This window comes from Pseudorasbora parva, chromosome 4, assembly GCF_024679245.1.
Source record: "Pseudorasbora parva isolate DD20220531a chromosome 4, ASM2467924v1, whole genome shotgun sequence".
NCBI lineage: Eukaryota > Metazoa > Chordata > Actinopteri > Cypriniformes > Gobionidae > Pseudorasbora > Pseudorasbora parva.
Window position 1 is genome coordinate 2992109 of NC_090175.1, and position 21136 is coordinate 3013244.

Below are 21136 nucleotides of genomic sequence, written 5' to 3' on the forward strand. Positions count from 1 at the left end.
ATTGAGACACACAGTGCCACATCCCATGTGGAACTATTCAAATCACAAACAATGCCAAACAGAAATGCTGGGAAATATTCTGATCACAACATTATGAATTCACATTGTGGTCACGAAGAATAGTTTATGAGGAGGAACCATGCATAATGTTCCATTGAAAGCAAAAGTGAGCTTCTCTTTGCTAGTGCTCCTGTTAATTCTGCAAATACATAAATAAATAAAATAATACAATACAAATAAAAATATCTCTGTTTATTCCCATATCTGTTATAGTTATCTGCTGGACATATACCATTGCCCAACATGTCAAAGATGGGTTCTTCTTGCTCTTTACTCAAGCATCTAAAGCAGGTGATCAAACTTGTCAGTCTTTGACACACCCTCACCTTTTACTCATGAGAAGCTTCCTGATACATCATCTAGTGGGTTGAGTCTCTGGATCTATAAAATCTTCAACAGATGGACACTGCCATCATCGTCATTTGAAACGACACAAGAAAGACATCGAACAGATCATTGAGAAGTGAACATTTCTGAAGATAAAGGATGAACAAGAAAAATGAAGGTAATGTTTTCACTTGAAATTTAATCTTGTATTTTTTATTTTATTTGTATTAAAAACATTTTTAGGCAACATATAAAATTTTAGTAAAAAATAAGAATGTAATCAGTCTGTATAACCTAATTTGAAGACAGTTAAATTACTGTGCCATACCTCCACTAAATAAATAAATAAATAAATAAATAAATAAATAAATAAATAAATAAATAAATAAATAAATAAATAAATAAGCAACCAACCAAACAGCAACGCATTCATTGCAACTGATCTCTAACAAAAACTGGTTATGTGTTGTTAATAGATTTTCACATTAAATAAACCTTTGCCACATATCAGTCATACTAAATCTGGATTTTTAAATACATTTTGGGGTATTATTTTTGTTTTTTTTTGTTTGGTGCACACAAACATCAAGAATCATTATATGAATCTCAATAACGGTGACATGCTTAATGCTGGACACACAGGAGAGTGCAGAGAGAATGCACATTATGTGCGTAAATGTCCTGCTTGCATTTGCCCATTTATTTACATTTTACATTTACATTTTACTTTTATACATTTAGCAGACGCTTTTATCCAAAGTAAACTTACAATTTACAACAACTTACAACTCAGGAGAACAGGAAGCGATCCGTCAAGAAGAGGCAAAGAAACGCAAAAAGTGCCCCAAATACCAAGATTTGTATACTGCTCAGAGTAGCAAAAAACAGAAAAGGGAAGAAGAAAGGAGAAATAGAGGAGGAAAGAGGCATTTTTTTATGTAAGATTAAGTGCTCATAGAAGAGATGAGTTTTTACCTGTCTTTTGAATGAAGCGAGTCCCATACGGAAATGTAATATATGTGTATATATGAAATATCAATATATGCGATATATGTGATATATAAAGTAAAAAGATATATGAAACATATTAGAAAATGGAACAATTCCATATATTGACATATAAATGTATCCCTTACATTCTATATGTTTATGTATGTATAATACATATTTTAACATATAGGTCTCATATATGAAATATACTAATATGCTCATTTAGAGTAATAAATCCTATTATGTTTAAATAAACTTGCATATATAAATTCAATATATATTGTTTACATATATGGCATTAACATACAGTACCATATAAAAAGTCATCATATAAATGATTTTAATATATGTATATATAATAATTCTTCTATGGGTATTTCATACATGGGATAAACCTATATCTTCATATATCGTGAGAATGTATGTGCTAATAATGTATTGCCTTATATGAAACATATATGACATCACTACTCGGATATAGGGACGTATATGTACATATATTACATTTCCGTATGGGGGGATTCTGTCGTGCGTATGGAGAACAGAAGATCGTTCCACCGACCAGGAACAATGAAAGAAAAAGGTCTGGAGAGTGATTTCATGCCTCTCTGTGATGGTACCACAAGCCTTCTGGTGGGGGTGTAGACTCGTAGGAGTGAGTCGAAGTATGCGGGTGCTGAGCTTGTGGAAGGTCTATATGCAAGAGTCAGAGCATTGAATTTGATCCGGGCAGTGAGTGGGAGCCAATGCAGAGAGATGAATAGAGGTGTGATATGAGCCATTTTGGGCTCATTGAATACAAGACGTGCCGCAGCGTTCTGGATCATTTGCAGCGGTTTGATTGCACAAGATGGAAGTCCAGCTAGAAGCGCATTGCAATAGTCAAGTCTAGAAATGACCAGGGCTTGGACAAGAAGCTGTGTTGCATGCTCCGTAAGGAACGGTCTGATTTTCCTGATGTTGTGCAAATCAACCCTGCATGACCGAGCTGTCTTTGAGATGTGGTCTTTGAAGGACAGCTGGTCATCAAAGATTACTCCAAGATTTCTGACCGACCCTGAAGGAGTAATCAAAGATGAACCTAGCTGGATGGTAAAATCGGGTTGTATGGTGGGATTAGCAGGGAAAACAAGGTGATTTTCGGTGTTTTTTTCATCCATGCTGAAATGTCCGCCAGACAGCTTGAAATTCGTGCAGCTACTGTGGGATCATCTGGTTGAAAGGAGAGGTAGAGCTGTGTGTCATCAGCATAGCAATGATATGAGAGGCCATGTGCCTGAATGATGGGTCCCAATGATATAGTGTAAATGGAGAAGAGTCCAAGCACTGAGCCCTGAGGACCCCCGTGGTCAGTTGATGTGTTCTGGATACCTCTCCTCTCCAGGCAACCTTAAAAGACCTACCTGTGAGATAGGACTCAAACCAGTGGAGTGGAGTCCCTGTGATGCCCAGTGATGAGAGGGTGGACAGAAGAATCTGATGATTCACAGTGTCAAAGGCAGCAGATAGATCAAGGAGGATGAGGACTGATGATTTGGATGCAGCTTTAGCCAGCCGCAGGGCTTCAGTAACTGACAATAATGCCGTCTCAGTTGAGTGGCCCTTTTTGAAGCCTGACTGGTTTACGTCCAGTTGATTAGACTGTGAGAGGAAAGATGAGACCTGGTTGAACACAACTCTTTCAAAATATGAAATATGAGGATTTAGCTGTATGGACGTCCATAGAGAAGGATGTGAGAAAGAAATGAGCAGAGACTGATACTTACTCAGGTCAGATGGGTCGTTTGATTTGCGCCATTTTCTCTCTGCTGCCCTAAGTTTGGTCCGGTGTTCACGAAGAACATCAGATAACCAAGGATTAGAGGGAGTAGCGCGAGCTGGCCTAGAAGACAGAGGGCAGATACTATCTAGACAAGAGGTTAAAGTGGAACATAAAGTGTCTGTTGCAGTGTTGACATTAATAGAGGAGAATTGTGTGGGTGACGGAAGAGAGGATGACACAACGGAGGAGAGGTGAGATGGAGAAAGAGAACGCAGGTTTCGTCTGAAACAAACTGGTAGAGGAAGTGGAAGTGTATGAGTTGTAAGATGTAGATTAAATGTGATGAAGTAATGATCAGAGAAGTGTAAGGGTTTGACCAAAGTGTTTTCTGTAGTGTAGTTATGTATGTAGACGAGGTCAAGTTGGTTGCCAGATTTGTGTGTGTATGAGGTAGTAAGGAGTTTGAGATCGAATGAGGATAGAAGGGAGTGAAAATCTGTAGCTTACGCTTTGTCCAGGTGGATGTTGAAATCACCAAGGATTACAAGTGGGCTGCCATCCTCAGGGAATGAGAATAGCAGCACATCTAGTTGACAAGAAAACCTGTGCCTCCACCTCTACCAGTGTGTCGGGGGGTGTGTGAGAAAGAGAAATTGTTAGAGAGAGCAGCAGGAGTTGCTGAGTCTTCTGGACGGATCCAGGTCTCAGTCAAGGCCAAGATATTCAGATTGGAATGAGTGGCAAAGGCTGGAATGAAGTCAGCTTTGTTTACAGCTGACTGACAATTCCATAGACCCAGAGAAAAGGAGGGAGGAATATTAGAAGAGGAAGGAATGGGACGCAGATTAGCAGTGTTGCGCTGCCATCTGATAGTGGAGCGTGGGTTAGAGAAAGTGGGTATGTGTTGAAAGCACATTGTGAGATTAGTGAGAAGGAGAAAGAGGACGGAGAAATTAAATACTTAAGTGCGTTCTCTGTGTTCGTTCTACGGTGGCGTCGATCGTAGGTAGAGTCGAAAGAAGATGTCTTTACACTCGTCGGTCTTCCGAAGAGTCGGCTGAACACCAGGGCTGAACGGTCCCGCTGACGCTACCGCGACATCGCTGACACGCTTATGAAATACACACTGATCACTACTTGAGTGATATAAATGAAGAGACCGAAGAAGTGGGGAGAGAAACGATCGCCGAAATTAGGCGGGCGGCAGATTTGTCTCTTCGTGCCCCCAGGGTAGACGGCCAGATCCATAGGCCGCTCTATGGCAGCCCTGGTGTAATGCTGCAGGCTTTCTGTCCGCCTCCGTTCACTAGTCAAGACCAAGAGAAGCTAAATCTGCTATGTCCGGTCAGGGCCCTAGATTCATATGTCCACAGAGATGCCCTTTGGCGAAAGTCAGAACAGTTGTTTGTGCGTTTTGGGTCCCCAAGCAAGGGAAAACCGGCTTCAAAGCAGACGCTTAGCAAGTGGATAGTCGAGGCTATTTCGCTCGCTTATGAGTCGGCCGGACATCCTTCACCTATGAGGGTGAAGCCCCCCAATGGCACCGGGAAAGAGCAGGCGCCTCTGCGAGCCGCACTTTCCCGGAGGGGACTGCCATCGGAAGCCCTGCACTCTTGGCGTCAGGACTTCTTAGCCGAGGCCTTTCTAGCGATAAGGACGGTCCTCAGATCCGTCCTACCGCGGGAAGGTCCCGGCTGAGCGCGTCGCCCGGACCCCCGTTCTCTCTGCGGGGGGGCCCGAGCGGCCACGCTCTGTTTCTGTTGCGCTCGATGCGCTGCGGAGGAGGACGTACTTGGCTGCCGATATGATTTGCGGGGGAGAAACTTTTGAAATGCCGCCGCCTGCTTCCTGGCCTCCTGGTAACGGTCGACGACCGTTGTTACAGCGTCACCAAAGAGGCCAGTAGGCGAGACGGGCGAATCCATAAGACACTTTTTATCACGTTCTTTTATATCTGACAGATTTAACCACAGATGTCTCTCCGTGGCCACCAGGGCTGCCATAGAGCGGCCTATGGATCTGGCCGTCTCCCTGGGGGCACGAAGAGACAAATCTGGCGCCCGCCTAATTTCGGCGATCGTTTCTCTCCCCACTTCTTCGGTCTCTTCATTTATATCCCCCAATAAATCGGCTTGAGAAGCCGGCAAGACGGCCACCGTATGTAGACAGGCGGCCGCCTGCCCTGCTGCCGAGTACGCCCTGCCCACCAGCGCTGATGTTGTTCTCACGGGCTTGGTGGGCAGCTGCGGGGCTTGCAGCGACGATGCTGACTTGGGGGAGAGATAGCTCGCGAGCGTCTCTTCCACCCGTGGGATCGCCGCATAACCATGAGCCTTCAACCCGCTTATATTTGAATATAAATGAAGAGACCGAAGAAGTGGGGAGAGAAACGATCGCCGAAATTAGGCGGGCGGCAGATTTGTCTTTAACCCGTCCAGATGTGGACGGGTTAAAGACTCTGGCTAATGCTGGTCTAGCCCAGGACCTCCACACCTCGGTGTGGAGGTCCGGGAAAAATGGCAAGCCCGCCTAGGAGGTTGAGTGTATGAGGGCAGAAATCTTTCATCTAGCCTGCTTGTATGCTTTTGTGACTCATACCGCTCTAAAGTCTAAACTTAATCTGTCTAAACTTAATCTGGCAACGGAGCGAGTGACAACCTCCATTAGCTACTCCTGTGCGTGTGTGTATAATGGTGGAAGTAGTTTGTCAGTTTCATTTATGCTTACAACATACAGTTCCTCGGAACTGGAGTGCTGCAGCTGATCTTGTGCCTCAGCGCGAGCGGAAGAAACCGCAGAGCGTGCTTCCAACTCACGAGCTGAGGCTTGATATCCAGCGGGTAAGGGCAGAGATAGGGGATCACCTGTCTCTAACCCCGCCACTAGATCTAACTGCAATCCCCAGGACGCAAGCCTTCGCTGCGCCTCGGCAACAGCGGGACCCGAGCCCTGAGGACCGCGAGCCAAAGCACTCTCCTCGAAGAGTGCCCGGCGTGATCTCAGTGTTCGCATTGGGAGACTCTCGCAATGCTCACAGCCAACCCCCTCGAGAGCTGACTTGGCATGCTCAAGCCCCAAACACATTACACACAGGTCGTGTGTATCCCCACCCGTGATGTAACTAGGGCAGGGAGTAAAACATCGCCTGAACTGACTAGACATTCTTTTTTCTCTTTTTCTGACACACACACAATAAATGGACATACAATATCACACAGAGCGCTTTGTGAAGGCACAGAAGCTAGTGACTGTTTGGTCCGGGCATGCTTTATAGCTTCCTGGTCGATGACGTCACCCGCCCGTGACGTATCGTCCCGCTATTGGACTGATTACACAAGTGCTTCATGACATGGTACGCAGAGGCCTCCCCTAGCGTTTCGACGCAGTTTGAAGTTCCCTCGAGATAGGGAAATACATTTGTTTTTTTGTACAGTGTAGTCTCTGCCCCGGGGCAGGTTGTGTCGAGCCATTGTTTAGTCTGGTTGTTTGAGGAATAAAAACTTAAATGTAGTTGCAATAAATGCGTTAAGAATCTGTACTGTAGCTGAGCAGGACTTTTATTTAGCTGCACGGAACTGAGGAAGAACTGATCACCAATCACCAGAAAGGGACGTTTAATTCTCGCCCATGTGTAGAAATCGAATATTCAAGCCGCTTATTCATTTTTCAACCTCGGAACGAAAAACTAAAAATCCAGCTGAAATCTCGTTTTTTTGTTTTGTTAAAGGAAAATCACCAAAAGATACACGGACACATACACTGACACTCACATACTTATCACATATAATATGTTAGAATTTGCCACTTTTCATATATTTATTGTCACATTTTTTCAATATTAGAAAACATATTTTCATATATTTTTCCGTATATTTAAACCATTTGATATATTGAACATAAATAGGCTATATGGAAATATATATATATATATTTTTTTTTAAGTGTTGGTTATGCAGCATTAAATAACCTCCCTGAAACATTTTAATAATTATTCCAAGATTTAGACTTAACACAATACAAAAAGCGATTGGGTTGTTTTTAACCCAGCGGTTGGGTTAAATGTTTGCTTAAAACAACACAATTGCTGGGTATTACGCCCTGCGATCTAGGGGAAGGAAACAAATACGCTAACCGGGCATAATAAGAAGAAAATGGGTTGTGGTTTGGAATCCCAGCACCGAATCACTCCGGTTGATAATCAAACATATTCAACAACTATAAGTAAATATAAATTTATTAAGTAATCATACATAAGAGGGCGAGCATCTCGCCAGGGTGTCCAAAGGCCAAAATAACAAACAAACCTAAACAGAAACAGATACATTAAATAACCTAATGGAAGCAAAACTTCCTAACATAAACAGAACCCAAACAAGTTTCAAAATAAATAGCAGGACACCCCTACGCTCTGGTGAAGGTCTTGTTTACATGCCCAAGCATCAAACAAAACAGTTAAACATTGATCATCGGCCGGAGGAGGGATCCAGGAGCTCTCAACCCGTTCGCGGCCGAACCAACAATGAGCTCCCCGTCAAATGCGGATGGCATCCTTTTATCATCCACGCCTAATAGACCAATAGCGATCATCCAGCCAATCACTGGTAAACCTATCAGAGCAAGGATAGAGAGCAGGAGAGGGGAAAAAGAAAACGCCACAGCAATACAAGTGCAAGACACGGGTCGTAACACTGGGTTTGTCCATTTTCAACCCATCTTAGGTTGTTTTTAACCCAGCATTTTTTAGAGTGAACTTAAGGAAATGTAATTGCATTCAAATCCTGCCCAATATAATGGTTAACGTATGGAAACCTTTCTCAGTCATTTTAAGATTTATTAAAAACGATTCACTTGTGAACCCTCACTATTGCTTATCATATTGGCTACAGCTTTTTTAAAGCTGAAACAAAATATTTCTAATGTATATCTAACAGATAAATATGTCTCTCCACAGAGAGTATCGCTGAGGATGAGAAATGCACCCTGAACTTTCCAAAGGACATCATGAAGGCAAGTAAAGCATGAGAAAAGAAAGATGAAAGTTTCAAAGAAAAGGTTACCTGTATCAAACAGAAATCATACCATTACAGTAATATGAATAGGAATATGAATATGTGATGCTTAACTGCAGGGCTGCCATTTTTGAGAACCTGTTTAATTGTTTGGACTTCTGAATCAATCACACATGCACATATTTGCCTACCAGAACTATCTTTCATTTTTAACACAAGCTTATTACTTCACTGGCCAACGGAGCAAACTACCCCCATGCTGTCACATGCTTAATGAAACCATTTTAAAGAAAAAGAAAAAAAGGATGCGTTTTATAGCTTTTGGAGCAAGGCAGGCACCATCTTAGGTATTGCAAGATGGTGCCTGCCTTGCTCGAAATGCTATAAAAACGCATCCTTTTTTTATTTTTCTTTAAAATGGTTTCATTAAGCATGTTTATTATATCTATCTGTCTATCTATCTATCTATCTATCTATCTATCTATCTATCTATCTATCTATCTATCTATCTATCTATCTATCTATCTATCTATCTATCTATCTATCTGTCTGTCTGTCTGTCTGTCTGTCTGTCTGTCTGTCTGTCTGTCTGTCTGTCTGTCTATCTATCTATATATCTATATATATATATATATATATATATATATAAGTGAAAATCAGTTGACTAAATAATGTAAACTTGACTGACTTTAATGACTAATAATTAAAATAAACTCATGAAAAACTTCACTCAAGCCCATAATAACTGTCATACTTAGCTTTGTTGTTATTTTTTGTGAAGTAACAGATTATAGGTTTTTCTCTCTGCTTCTAAACGTTTTCTATCCTGTAGATCTTCAACGACCCCATTCATGGACACATTGAGCTGCATCCGCTGCTGGTGAAGATCATCGACACGCCTCAGTTTCAGAGACTCAGACACATCAAACAACTGGGAACTAAATATCTGGTGTTCCCTGGAGCCACTCACACTCGCTTCGAACACTCACTTGGGTAATATTTCCTCTTATTCAAGGCTGAACATTTGCATTGATTCTCCTTGAAGTAAACTGTTGTTCTTTGTGTGTTAGTGTGGCGTATTTAGCAGGATGTCTTCTCAAATGTCTTCATGAGAATCAGCCAGAGCTCAACATTACCAAACAAGATTTCCTGTGTGTTCAGATCGCTGCTCTGTGTCATGACATGGGTGAGGACAATAACATTTGATGTGTCTATTTACACGAAAAGACTTGGCATGGCATGTATATTTTGTTGCTATTTCTTTATGTTGTTTTAAATAGAAAAATTTATATATATATATATATATATATATATATATATATATATATATATATATATATATATATATATATATATATATATATATATATATATATATATATAAATTGCATGTAGATAATATATAATATTTGTGAACATTTAAAGGAAACTTATTTCCCTGGACACCCTGAATGGAATGGCTAAAAAGTTCCTTTGTCTTTTCAGTTCATTCTTTCATTTGTGTGATATAAGTTTGTTATTTATTTTTATACTACTCTTACCGATACTGCTTATCGGTCCGGTACTTTAACGGTATTCGGTTCTTTTTTGTTCAATTTTTTTTATAATAAACTGAAAAATTAAGAACATAAAACATTGCTTTTTTTTTTTTTTAAATATCTATAGCAAAATAATTAGCAATGTTTGATCAAAACTAATATACAACATCTATTTTTTGTGTTTTATATGAATAAGATAAGAACAAGAACAAAGAAACAAAGTACAAACAAATGGTCAAATAAATACAATAAATATACAATAAAACAAAGATACAAATGAAATACAGTGCTTTAATCTGAGGAAGGTCTTTACTGTTCAGGTAACGGCCTACAAAAGACATCTGATAAAGTAATCAAAAGTAAAATAACACTGTATAGTTGTCACTGTACTATTTAATATATTAATGCTTTTTAAAGCTGCGATTATCTTTCTCTTCGCCTTTTGTGGTTTGATTCACATTAATGACACAATCACCAGAGTTTATTAGACACTGCCCCTTTAAGACCAAATGCAGATCTAATAATATACATAATATATTCTCCCAACTATTAATGCCATTTAAGACATAAACTGTGTTTAAGTGAATTTTCATTTTGACATAGGCTCTGCACACGAAGCCTGAAGTACTATAATGTGCAAGTTATGGTCGGGATTCGAAGCACACACGCGTATAAACCGCCTTGAAGTTATTTATCTATAATAGATAGACCTATTAAAAGAAAAATTAATAATCTGTGCAAGAGTTTCCAACTTCAAGGCGGTTAATGTGTACACTGAGCAGTATTAACTCAACACCAGGGAATTTACTCTCTTTTCAGGTCATGGTCCGTTCTCTCACTTGTTTGACGGCATGTTCATCCCTGAAGTCCGACCTGGTGAGTGCCCAAGTTTCCTCACTTCAGTGATTCCAGCATATGAGCAAGCAATAATTAATACTTGTTAAAGCTGTCAAATTTTCATATCCGTTTAATGTTAAACCACAAGCAAGGCAAATACATAGAGTACACTGAAAACAATGTTTTGTCAATTCAACTAGGAAAATGCACTTCGTGTGGTAACATCTAAAATAACTGGTTTAGTTGACATTAAATTAATTATTTAAGATCACTGAATATAACGAAATGCAACCCACCTGAGGAAAAAACAAAAACAACAACAACAACAACACAAACAACAACAACATGGTTTTACTGATGCATAACTGTCAGTATATTTAACCATGATTTCTTCAGCTGGGTAAAATAACTTAACTGTGATATAATAGCTTTTGTTTTATATGATGAAAGTCATTTTCCATACCTTGATGTAAATACAATCTAAACGTAATTTATTATCCTTATTTAATTGAAAACATTTGCACACATAATTCAATTTAGTTCAGTTAGAATAAATCAGTTTAATTGGGTAAACAGTGTCATTCAACTTTATGCACAAAGCATTCACTGAACCATACATCTTTTCATTTCTCAGATTACACTTGGGAGGTAAGCCTCATAACTCTCCTAAACATATATAAATATATGCTGGTGGTCTTTTTTCTGTAGTGGCGTAAACTTTGACTGCTGTTAGATGTTACTGAAGTACGAGTGTAAGTGGATACAGTAAATAAGCACACATGTGTAGTACTAACCTATTTCAGATGTTCTGTTTTATTCACACACTGACAATTATATTCGTCAGTAAACTGTAAGCAGATCGTTAAAGCTAATGCAGATAAACTGTAGAAATGTTCTTTTTGCTAAAACTTAAATGTATTAGCACATCTGTGTTCAACCTCCAAAATACAATCACCCACCTTCAAGTTTTTTATGGATAAGATCAGAATAAAAAAAGACATTAAACTACTAAGCAAGGTTTTGTAGTTTGTGTGTAAACTTTAATTATTCTGTGATGTGCATGTATGTTCATCTTCTGAAGCACGAGGAAGCCTCTGTTAGCATGTTTCACTGCATGAGAAATGAGAATGGACTGGACAATGAGATGGAACGCTATGGACTGAATCAAGATGAGGACATCTTCTTTATTGAGGAATTAATTCTGAAAGGACAAAAAGATGGTCCGGTAAAAACATTTTTAAGGTTGTTTGTTTTTATCGGGATATAGTGTTCAAGTTCAAAGAGTTTTCCATCTTGCAGTGGTCAATGAAGGGCAGGTCTGAAGACAAGTCTTTCCTTTATGAGATCGTGGCAAATAAAGTGAACGGCATTGATGTGGATAAATGGGACTACTTGGCACGGTAAGTAGCATTTTAAATGGTTTGAACAGTATAACAATGTTTAAGTTCAGGGAAGAAGGCATAAACCACCAAACGATCAATGTAACGTTAATGACAAAATGAAGTAAAGAAAGTAACGCAGCTGCCCCTCACAGACGACTACATAAACGTATACAAAACAACATAAAGTCGAGAGCCCTGTTGCATGAAGCTAGCTGAATAAACTCTGAGTTTCAGAGCAGGTTTAGAGTTGACAAATCCAGATAAATCCAACCTGGTACATCAAGTTAAGCTGTTTCTCAAAGCTCGGTATAAACCTTCTTTGTCGACTCAGGTTTAATCCAGAGTGAGCGATTAACTCTGAAGTGCATGCACAAGTGTGACATGCGGCAAACAGCCAATCACAGTGTCCGTTTGATTCACTTCTCTTCTGAAGATTGAGAGATCATTTTGAAAATTATTATGAAATTAAATGCGTTTACAAGGCAGGAATAAACACTTCAGTTTGAAAAGGCAGCTGAATGATCTGACCATACACAGCAAATTTCCCAGTGTTAAATTAACACTGCTCAGAGTTTATATAGTCCACACTAGACATGTGCCAATTTTCGATAATGCGATATATCACGATAATGAATATGCACAATATTGTTATCGTGGGCACTTTAAAATATCGTAAATAATAATTTATTAACAATTAAACATTTTTTTTTTATAATGCACTCAAGAATACTTTGCCAATCAACCGTATAAATGCTCAACACCGCTGTTCTGTGTCAAATGGACGCGCTCAGATGTAAACAAGCCCAACGTGCGTTTGCACGTGACTGATCGAGTGAAGGAGACGCGCTCAGATGTAGATGAGAAGCACATGAACGAGTGAAGGAGACGCACTGCTGAAGTGCCGCTCAGTGACAGCAGAGGGCGCTGATGAACTGCAGAATGCAGCGGTTACCCCGGAAACCAGCAAACAAAAGCATCCGCGCTAGTGAAGGAGTTTTTAAAACAGCCATTCGTTTTTTGTAATCTCAATGTTCATCACAGCACCAAATACTTAATACTTAAAGACTTAATAGGCTATTTATTTTCAAACTTAAACATGTTTATGTTTTAATCTGGACTACAACCCTAATGATTAGAACTGTTCTAATTTTTTGTTATTGTTCAGTAAAACTTTGGACTTCATTAGTTAACATGTTAATTCATTATTACCAAACTGACAATGAAAAATACTTATAAAGAATTAATTATTCTAAGTAATGTTAATTTCTTAGTTACTGTTTAATAACATTAAAATAAAAATCTAACTAACATTACCAAAAACATTATACTTTCTGTACCAAATGTAGCTATTGCTCAATCTTAGTTAATGCATTAAGTAATGAGACCTTATTGTAATTTGTTACCTGTTGTTCTTTATAGTCTAATTATTTTGCACTTTAATCTGTTTGAAAATTGTACTTTTACAGCTCTGAAAAAAATCAAGAGACCACTTAACATTGATTTCTCTTAATTTTTTTTCCAGAGCTGTATATATTTTTGGTGCATTATTGTATTTCAACATTCAGTTAAACTAAAATAGTTCTTAAAGCTGTTATGCTATGGCAACACTTTTTTTTGCAACTTATTTCAGTATCGTGATAATATCGTACATCGTGATAAAACGTCAGCAATTAATCGCAACATGAAAAATTTATATCAGCACATGCCTAATCCACACCCAGAGTGTTATAAATAACACTGAAACAGTGTTTAAATTAATTAGGTAATTAAGTGATTAACTGAGTGATGATTGAGCATTAATGATGAACACCTGATGATAATGAGCAGAATCACTGAAGGACAGATAAACACAAGAACTACATCTGACTTCAGCCACAGCTTTAGATGAAATCAACTGAAGATAAAAGAAGACATTAAATCTCTGAAGATCTCAGCAAAGGATTAAACAACTCCACAAACAGCATTACCAGCTTCACACATTACTAACCAGACTGACTTTATTTATTTTTAATGAACACAATAGTTTCCTTTCAAGTCACCAATATGGTGATCAGTGTTTGCATTAGTTGGGCTCTTGGACCCTTTACTTTTTAACTTCAGTTTTTCTCTGGCTGCTTTAACTGTGTTTATAAAGCACATTTGTTATGGCGACAAATGACAAAAGAAAATTTGATTTGATGATGAAGATGATGATGATGATGATATACTCATCATGCAGTGGCCCAAATTGCTAATTTCATTCAGAGTCTAATGCTGTGGGTATAGTGTTATTGTGTTAACTTATGTTTTATTCATAATTAGGGTTGGGCATCGAGAACCGGTTCTAACTTGGAACCGTTTAAAAAATAACAATGCCATTGGAATTGTTTAGAAAATTTGTTTTCGGTTCCGATCATCGGTTCCAAACGCTCAAGTTTTGGTTACCATGGCCACCTGATTTCCGGTGCTTGCGCGCCCACTTGTTCTTGTAGCCATGGAAGCCCGGTAAGCGGCGCTCTGAAGTGTGGATTTATTTCACTTTTAAAAAGCCTGGGTTGGCACAACCGACCGACCGACCGAGTTGACGCGCAGCCGCATATTCTCAGTCAGCCCGGTTAACCTTTGAACACAGCGAACACGCGTTCTGCTGGACTTTTCCTTACGACAGCATGTTAGTGTTAGTGTGTGTAATTGGTCTGAATTTCGCGTGAGATTGCACATAATTCTATGAATCCCCGCAGATTTCGCGTTCACATCTGAAGCGCTCACACACATACTGTAATAAAGCCCCCTCTGACATACAAGGGCAAATATTTGCTTCTTTTTCCAGCTTATTATTGGTCAAATACACTCAGTGCACATTTTGAAGAGTATTAATGTAAACACAGTCTTAAACAATTCAAGAAGAAATGAAGAATAAGTAACAGGAGCAGTGTTCAGGATCCATGAGTGCGGCAGTTCTTAAAGGGACAGCAGTTATTCAAGTCAAACTACAAAAAGGCAAACGATCACACTGCTCTTGACTGATCAACTTGTGTAACTTTAATGGTTTTATATATGATGCTATTTCATTTTTTGCAAAAAACATTATCCAATGTTATTTTAAATTTAATTAGCCACTTTTTAATTCAGTTTCTTACCTGAATGTTAGACCTACCTGAAAAAATAAAGCAGTCTATTTCATTTATATATTTTATTCTATTTTATTTATTTGTGCTATTGTTTGTAATATGTTTATTCGTTCTTATTTTATTACTGTTTAGTCGTCTTTTTTAATTAAATTTACCATTCGAAATCAAGCTTACTTGTGCTGTGTGTAAGCTATTGCAACACAATTCCCCCGTTGTAAAAAATACATTGAGTTAGCAAATATTTGTGAGATAATTTTAATAGTAATTGATCAATGTTTATATAGGAGAAAAAGCTCAAAAGCTTTATCATATAAAGTGATCTCTTCAGAAGAAATTTTTGATTGCCTAGACTTTCAAAAGACAGAAAAAAAATTATATAAAAAATATCTAATTGACAGTATATGCAGTGTTTTTCCCCCGTGGTATTGAAAATAGCATTGAATATCGATGTGACATGTTTTGACTCCACCCCTCAAAGAATCGGAATCGAGAATCGAAAAGAACCGGAATCGAAAGTAAGAATCGGAATCAGATCAAAACGATGCCCAACCTTATACATAATAGTGGTCATGTGATTCTACAGCACAGAATCAAGAACTGTTGTGATAATCTAATAATATGCAGGATTTCCAACAAAATAATGCACCAAAGGTTTTAATCTATGGCATGGCTTAGACGAATACATACATCAAGAATCAGAGTATGAATCTCAACAATGATGACAATCAATGAAAAGCTTCATGCTGCATTTCATGCTGGTACCACCAATCAAAACTCCCCCATGGGTCCCAGCATGCATTGCGGCATGAATAAATTATGCATCTGAATTGAGACACATTTTCTTTAAATCGTACTGATTGGTTTTACTTTTGCTGTTTTTATTGTGATGCTTTAGTAGCTTGCCATATGTTCAGAGTTTATCATTTTATCTTTTTTTTTTTATTGTCACCATCGAGGAGATTCATATGCTAATTCTTGAGTTGTGTGTATGTCTGAGTAGTGCTGTAGATTAAAATCCTGCATTTTTAATTACTACAACACTGCTGGATCTCATGCTGTATAATCACAGTTACCATTTTGAACCATACAAAATTATTAACACATTGTCTCTATAACCAGAGCATTAAACTCTGAGTGAGATCAGTGACTACAGCCATTGCATGAAAACTTCATCATCATCAATAATAAAACAAAATCATATCACATTTTCTCTCAGCTTACCTTGTCATAACAAATGTGCTTCATAAACACAGTTAAAGCAGCCAGAGAAAATTAGAGCTAAAAGTAAAGGGTCAAGAGCCAAATTAATTCAAACACTGCTCTCCCTCATGGTGACTTCAAATTAAACTATTGATTTAATTCAAACAGAAATGACAGACATAAAGTCAGTCTGGTTAGTAATGTGTGAAGCTGGTAATGCTGTTTGTGGAGTTGTTTAATCCTCTGATGAGATCTTCAGAGATTTAATGTCTTCTTTTATCTTCAGTTGATTTCATCTAAAGCTGTGGCTGAAGTCAGTTGTAGTTCTTGTGTTTCTCTTTCCTTCAGTGATTCTAATTGTTAACATCAGGTGTCTTTAATTGAGTGATGATTATTTGATTATTGATCACTTAAGCATGTAATTAACTCTAACACTGCTTCAGTGTTACTTTAACACCCTGCTGATGGTTTCCATATGAACACAGAGCGGTGTTAATCCAACACTGGGGAATTTACTAGAGTAGGGATTGATTATAACAGACATGCTACAACAAAAACAATAAGATTAAAAATACATTTTAAAACAGCATATTCTGACTATTCCCCCCCGGCGTGCGGATCCTTGGTCAGCTCATGACTCTGGTGACTCCGGCAACACTGGCAATCGCCTTGTTCACATATATATGTGATATAATATCTCATTATCATGATATAATATCTCATTATCATTTGTGATATTGTATATTTATTTGTGGATTTTATTCAATTTTGAGAAACTCTTTACATTTATCTGTGAATCTCAGCAATGCAACAAAAAGAATCCCATGAACAGGTCCTGGGCAGATGAAGATAATGTATCCATATAGCCAACATTGTGAATGTGTTGAAGCTCCAGCAGTGATCACATTTGTTAATTCCTCTCTTATTTTACATGCAGAGACTGTCATTATCTTGGCATTCCCAGTGGTTTTGACCATGATCGTCTGCTGAAATCTGCTCGAGTGTGTAACGTGGATGGGAAGAATCACATCTGCTTCAGGGACAAGGTACCTGTTCATTCACCTTTTCACACAACTTTTAACATAATCAGCCACTTCTAAGAAACGTAACTACACTTTACATTGTTATAAAATTGCATGTAAAGTATGTGCTAATGAGCTCACATAAAATCAGCCTCTGAAGAAAAGTCAAGCTAAAACAGTTTTATTGTAAATCTAAGTTCACCTTTTATCAGTGATTAGTCTCAATCCATTAACCTTTATTTAAAATCTCACAATAATTCAATTTCACTTATTGTCATTGAAACTGATATATAATTCTATATAACATGAAATGCTCATAAACCTTTTAATAATTCAGTGTAAAATGGGAATTATTAAATTAAATTAATTAAATAGGAATTCAATGATTTATTTATTTTTTACTATATAATAGTTCAGTGTTCTTGTCTGTTGATCTTTGTTTCTCTCTCAGGTGGCAGAAAACATTTATGGCATGTTTCACACTCGGTACACTCTCCATCGTCAGGTCCTTCAGCACAAGATCGGCTACATCATCGATGTCAAGTATGTTTTGTGTGAAAGATACATATTTATTTGTCATTCTTCTGATATTTCAGCAGATTTTATTGTATGTTTGTTTCTGTACATTAGGTTCAAGGATGCGCTTGTAAAAGCTGACCAAAAGCTGAATATGTCAACAGCCATAGATGACATGCTAAAGTACACCGAACTCACAGGTCAGTTAAATCATGGGTAGCAATTGAGAAAACAGGTGCTTTTAAAAAAGTAACAATGGAAGAACTTACGAATGTGCCTTACAGTATCTGCACTGTAAAAAATAAATGTCCAAGAATTTTAAAGATATTAAAGCATGGGTCTCCAAACCTGCTCCTGGAGGGCTATTGTCCTGCAGAGTTTAGCTTCAACCCTACTCCAACACACCTGAACCACAGAGCAAAATCCCCAGTGTTAAATTAACACATCAAGCGATGATTGAGCTTTAGTGATGAACACCTGATGATAATGAGCAGAATCACTGAAGGACAGAAAACGTCTCGGTTACGTATGTAACCCTCGTTCCCTGAAGAAGGGAACGGAGACGCCACGTCGGAGTACCGACGAATAGGAATCTCGCTTGCAAGAGCCAATCTACTTCGAGTCTAACTAAATGAGCCAATGCACATTGGCATGCAATGATTGCACCAGGTGCTCATGCCACGCCACGCGGGTATAAATGAGACACAGGTGATTGCATCAAATTATCTTTTTTGCTGAGGAGCCGAGTAGGTAGACTGGCGCCCCGGCAGGGACAGAGGACATGGCGACATGGTTCTCCAGGATTCAGCGGTAAGGGGCCTGATGCCGGACGCTCCGCCACGCCCGGCACCGAGGGCGGTGGAGGACTCACAGAGTTTGCTTCTGGAGAATTAAGCGCCGAGGCGCAGCAAGCCGACAAGAGCCGGGCCTCTCAGTGCTTCTACCCGTTGGAGGTGAGAACACAGTAGGAGACCGGCTCTACACGTAGGCTATAAAACCTAGCGAACGTGTTAGGTGTCGCCCAGCCCGCAGCTCTACAGATGTCTGACAGCGAGCGCCACGTGCCAGCGCCCAGGAGGATGCAACACTTCTAGTAGAGTGTGCTCGCAGCCTGAGCGGGCAGGGCACCCTGATAAGCCAAGGTGATGGCATCCACTATCCAGTGGGCCATCCTCTGCTTGGAGACAGCCTTTCCCTTCTGCTGGCCTCCGTGACAGACAAAGAGCTGATCTGAGGTCCTGAAGCTTTGGGTTCTGTCCACGTAGATCCGCAGAGCGCGGACGGCACAGAGCAAAGCTATGGCTGGGTCTGCCTCCTCCAGGGGCAGCGCTTGCAGGTTCACCACCTGGTCCCTGAAGGGAGTGGTGGGAATCTTGGGCACGTAGCCAGGCCGGGGTCTCAGTACCACGTGGGTGTCACCCGGCCCAAACTCCAGGCACGATTCGTCGACCGAAAATGCCTGCAGGTCCCCTACCCTCTTGATGGAGGCCAATGCAGCCAACAGCAAAGTTTTCATGGACAGAATCTTTAGCTCTGCTGACTGCAAAGGCTCAAATGGGGCATTCTGCAGTGCTCGGAGCACCAGAGCAAGATCCCAAGAGGGTATGGAGGGAGGACGAGGAGGATTTAACCGTCTCGCCCCCCTAAGGAACCTGCCGACCAGGTCGTGCTTCCCCACCGACTTACCCTCTACATGGTCATGATGGGCAGAAATAGCAGCAACGTAAACCTTGAGGGTGGAGGGCGACAGCCTCCGCTCCAACCCCTGCTGCAGGAAGGAAAGCACTGACGCGATCGAACATCTTCGGGGGTCCTCCCGGCGGAGAGAACACCAATCGACGAACAGGTTCCACTTCAAGGCATAGGCCCGTCTCGTAGACGGTGCTCTAGCTGAAGTGATGGTGTTAACTACCTCTTGAGGTAAGTCACCTAGAACCTCAGCGTCCCGTCCAGCGACCAGACATGAAGTTTCCAGAGGTCTGGACGCGGGTGCCAGAGGGTGCCCCGTCTCTGAGTTAGAAGATCTTTCCTCAGAGGAATCGGCCAAGGAGGGGCTGTCGCGAGGAGCATTAGTTCTGGGAACCAAGTCCGGTGGGGCCAATACGGGGCCACGAACAGGACCTGCTCCTTGTCCTCCCTGACCTTGCACAGTGTCTGTGCAAGTAGGCTCACTGGGGGAAACACATATTTGCGTAGGCCCTGGGGCCAGCTGTGCGCAAGTGCATCCGTGCCGAGTGTGCCCTCGGTCAGCGAATAAAACCAATGGCAGTGGGACGTTTCTGGGGAGGCAAACAGGTCGACCTGTGCAACCCCGAACTGAACCCAGATCAGCCGGACCACCTGGGGGTGGAGCCGCCATTCTCCCGGAAGCGCAGCTCATGACAGCTCGTCGGCCGCCCGGTTGCGCACCCCAGGGACATGAATGGGCCGAAGCGACCTCAGACACTTCTGACTCCAGAGGAGGAGATGGCGGGCGAGTTGCGACATGCGACGTGAGCGTAGACCACCTTGACGGTTGATGTACGCAACGGTCGCCGTGTTGTCCGTACGGACTAGTACATCTTTGCCCCGTAACCGGCCCTTGAGGCGGCTCAGTGCACAATGTACTGCTAACAACTTGAGGCAATTGATATGCCACTGCAGGTGCGGGCCCGTCCAAACCCCTGACACTGCATGCCCGTTGTACGTGGCACCCCAGCCCATGGATGAGGCATCCGTGAAGACCACAGCATGCCTGGATACCTGTTCCAACGGCACTCCGGCCCGAAGGAACCCGGGATCTGACCACGGGCTGAAGGTTTTGCGGCAGGACGGAGTGATGCTCACCCGATGAGGACCGGCTCTATCGCGTCCTTCGCCAGTAGGACTGCGATTTCCGCACGCAAGACACGGACGTCTGCAGCTTTCACCGAAGTGAAGCGGACGCCCGTGAACCTGGGGGGACGCCGGGCGAACTGAATCGCATAGCCGAGCCTGATGGTCCGAATGAGCCAGCGAGACGGACTGGGAAGCTCTAACCAGGCTCGCAGAGACCGAACAAGCGGGATCATCGGGACCACCGGCGTACCCACCGAGGGGCAGCGAGGTGGAATATAGGCACCGGTCTGGGGCGGCTGTCTCGTGGAGGCGGCCCGCAGAGAGGTGTGAGTGTGCCGTGCGACACCTACCTGATTCCACGGCTGATTGTGGGGTGTCCGTGCGTCGTCCGCTGCTGCCCACTGGCGACACAGGAGGAGGATGAGTGTGGTCCCGCGTTTGACCGGCCACAACTCTCCGAGCCCCCTGGGGACCCGGAGATGAAGGAAACTGCTCTTTTATTGAAAATTTGGGTACCGCTGGGGCTGAGCCCAGCGGCGGAACAGAAACAAAACGGAACACAAGAT

General features: G+C 41.0%; 1 protein-coding gene across 1 annotated transcript; it reads left to right on the forward strand.

Annotated features, from left to right (window-relative positions):
• The first annotated feature begins 470 nt into the window (after window positions 1-470).
• On the forward strand, window positions 471-18721 carry LOC137073707 (deoxynucleoside triphosphate triphosphohydrolase SAMHD1-like). The gene is made up of 12 exons (XM_067442409.1): window positions 471-565; window positions 8091-8146; window positions 8981-9141; window positions 9219-9334; window positions 10506-10562; window positions 11158-11171; window positions 11605-11743; window positions 11791-11923; window positions 17153-17261; window positions 17689-17780; window positions 17868-17953; window positions 18555-18721. The coding sequence occupies exons 1-12, from the start codon at window positions 547-549 to the stop codon at window positions 18719-18721; spliced, it is 1149 nt and encodes a 382-aa protein (XP_067298510.1). The 5' UTR covers window positions 471-546.
• The last annotated feature ends 2415 nt before the right edge of the window (window positions 18722-21136 follow it).

What these genes read in the sequence shown, in the direction of transcription:
- LOC137073707 (XM_067442409.1), top strand. An exon ending in CGCTTCGAACACTCACTTGG is followed by an intron (nt 9,142 to 9,218) that starts GTAATATTTCCT and finishes TTTGTGTGTTAG; the next exon opens with TGTGGCGTATTTAGCAGGAT. An exon ending in AAATGGGACTACTTGGCACG is followed by an intron (nt 11,924 to 17,152) that starts GTAAGTAGCATT and finishes TTTTACATGCAG; the next exon opens with AGACTGTCATTATCTTGGCA.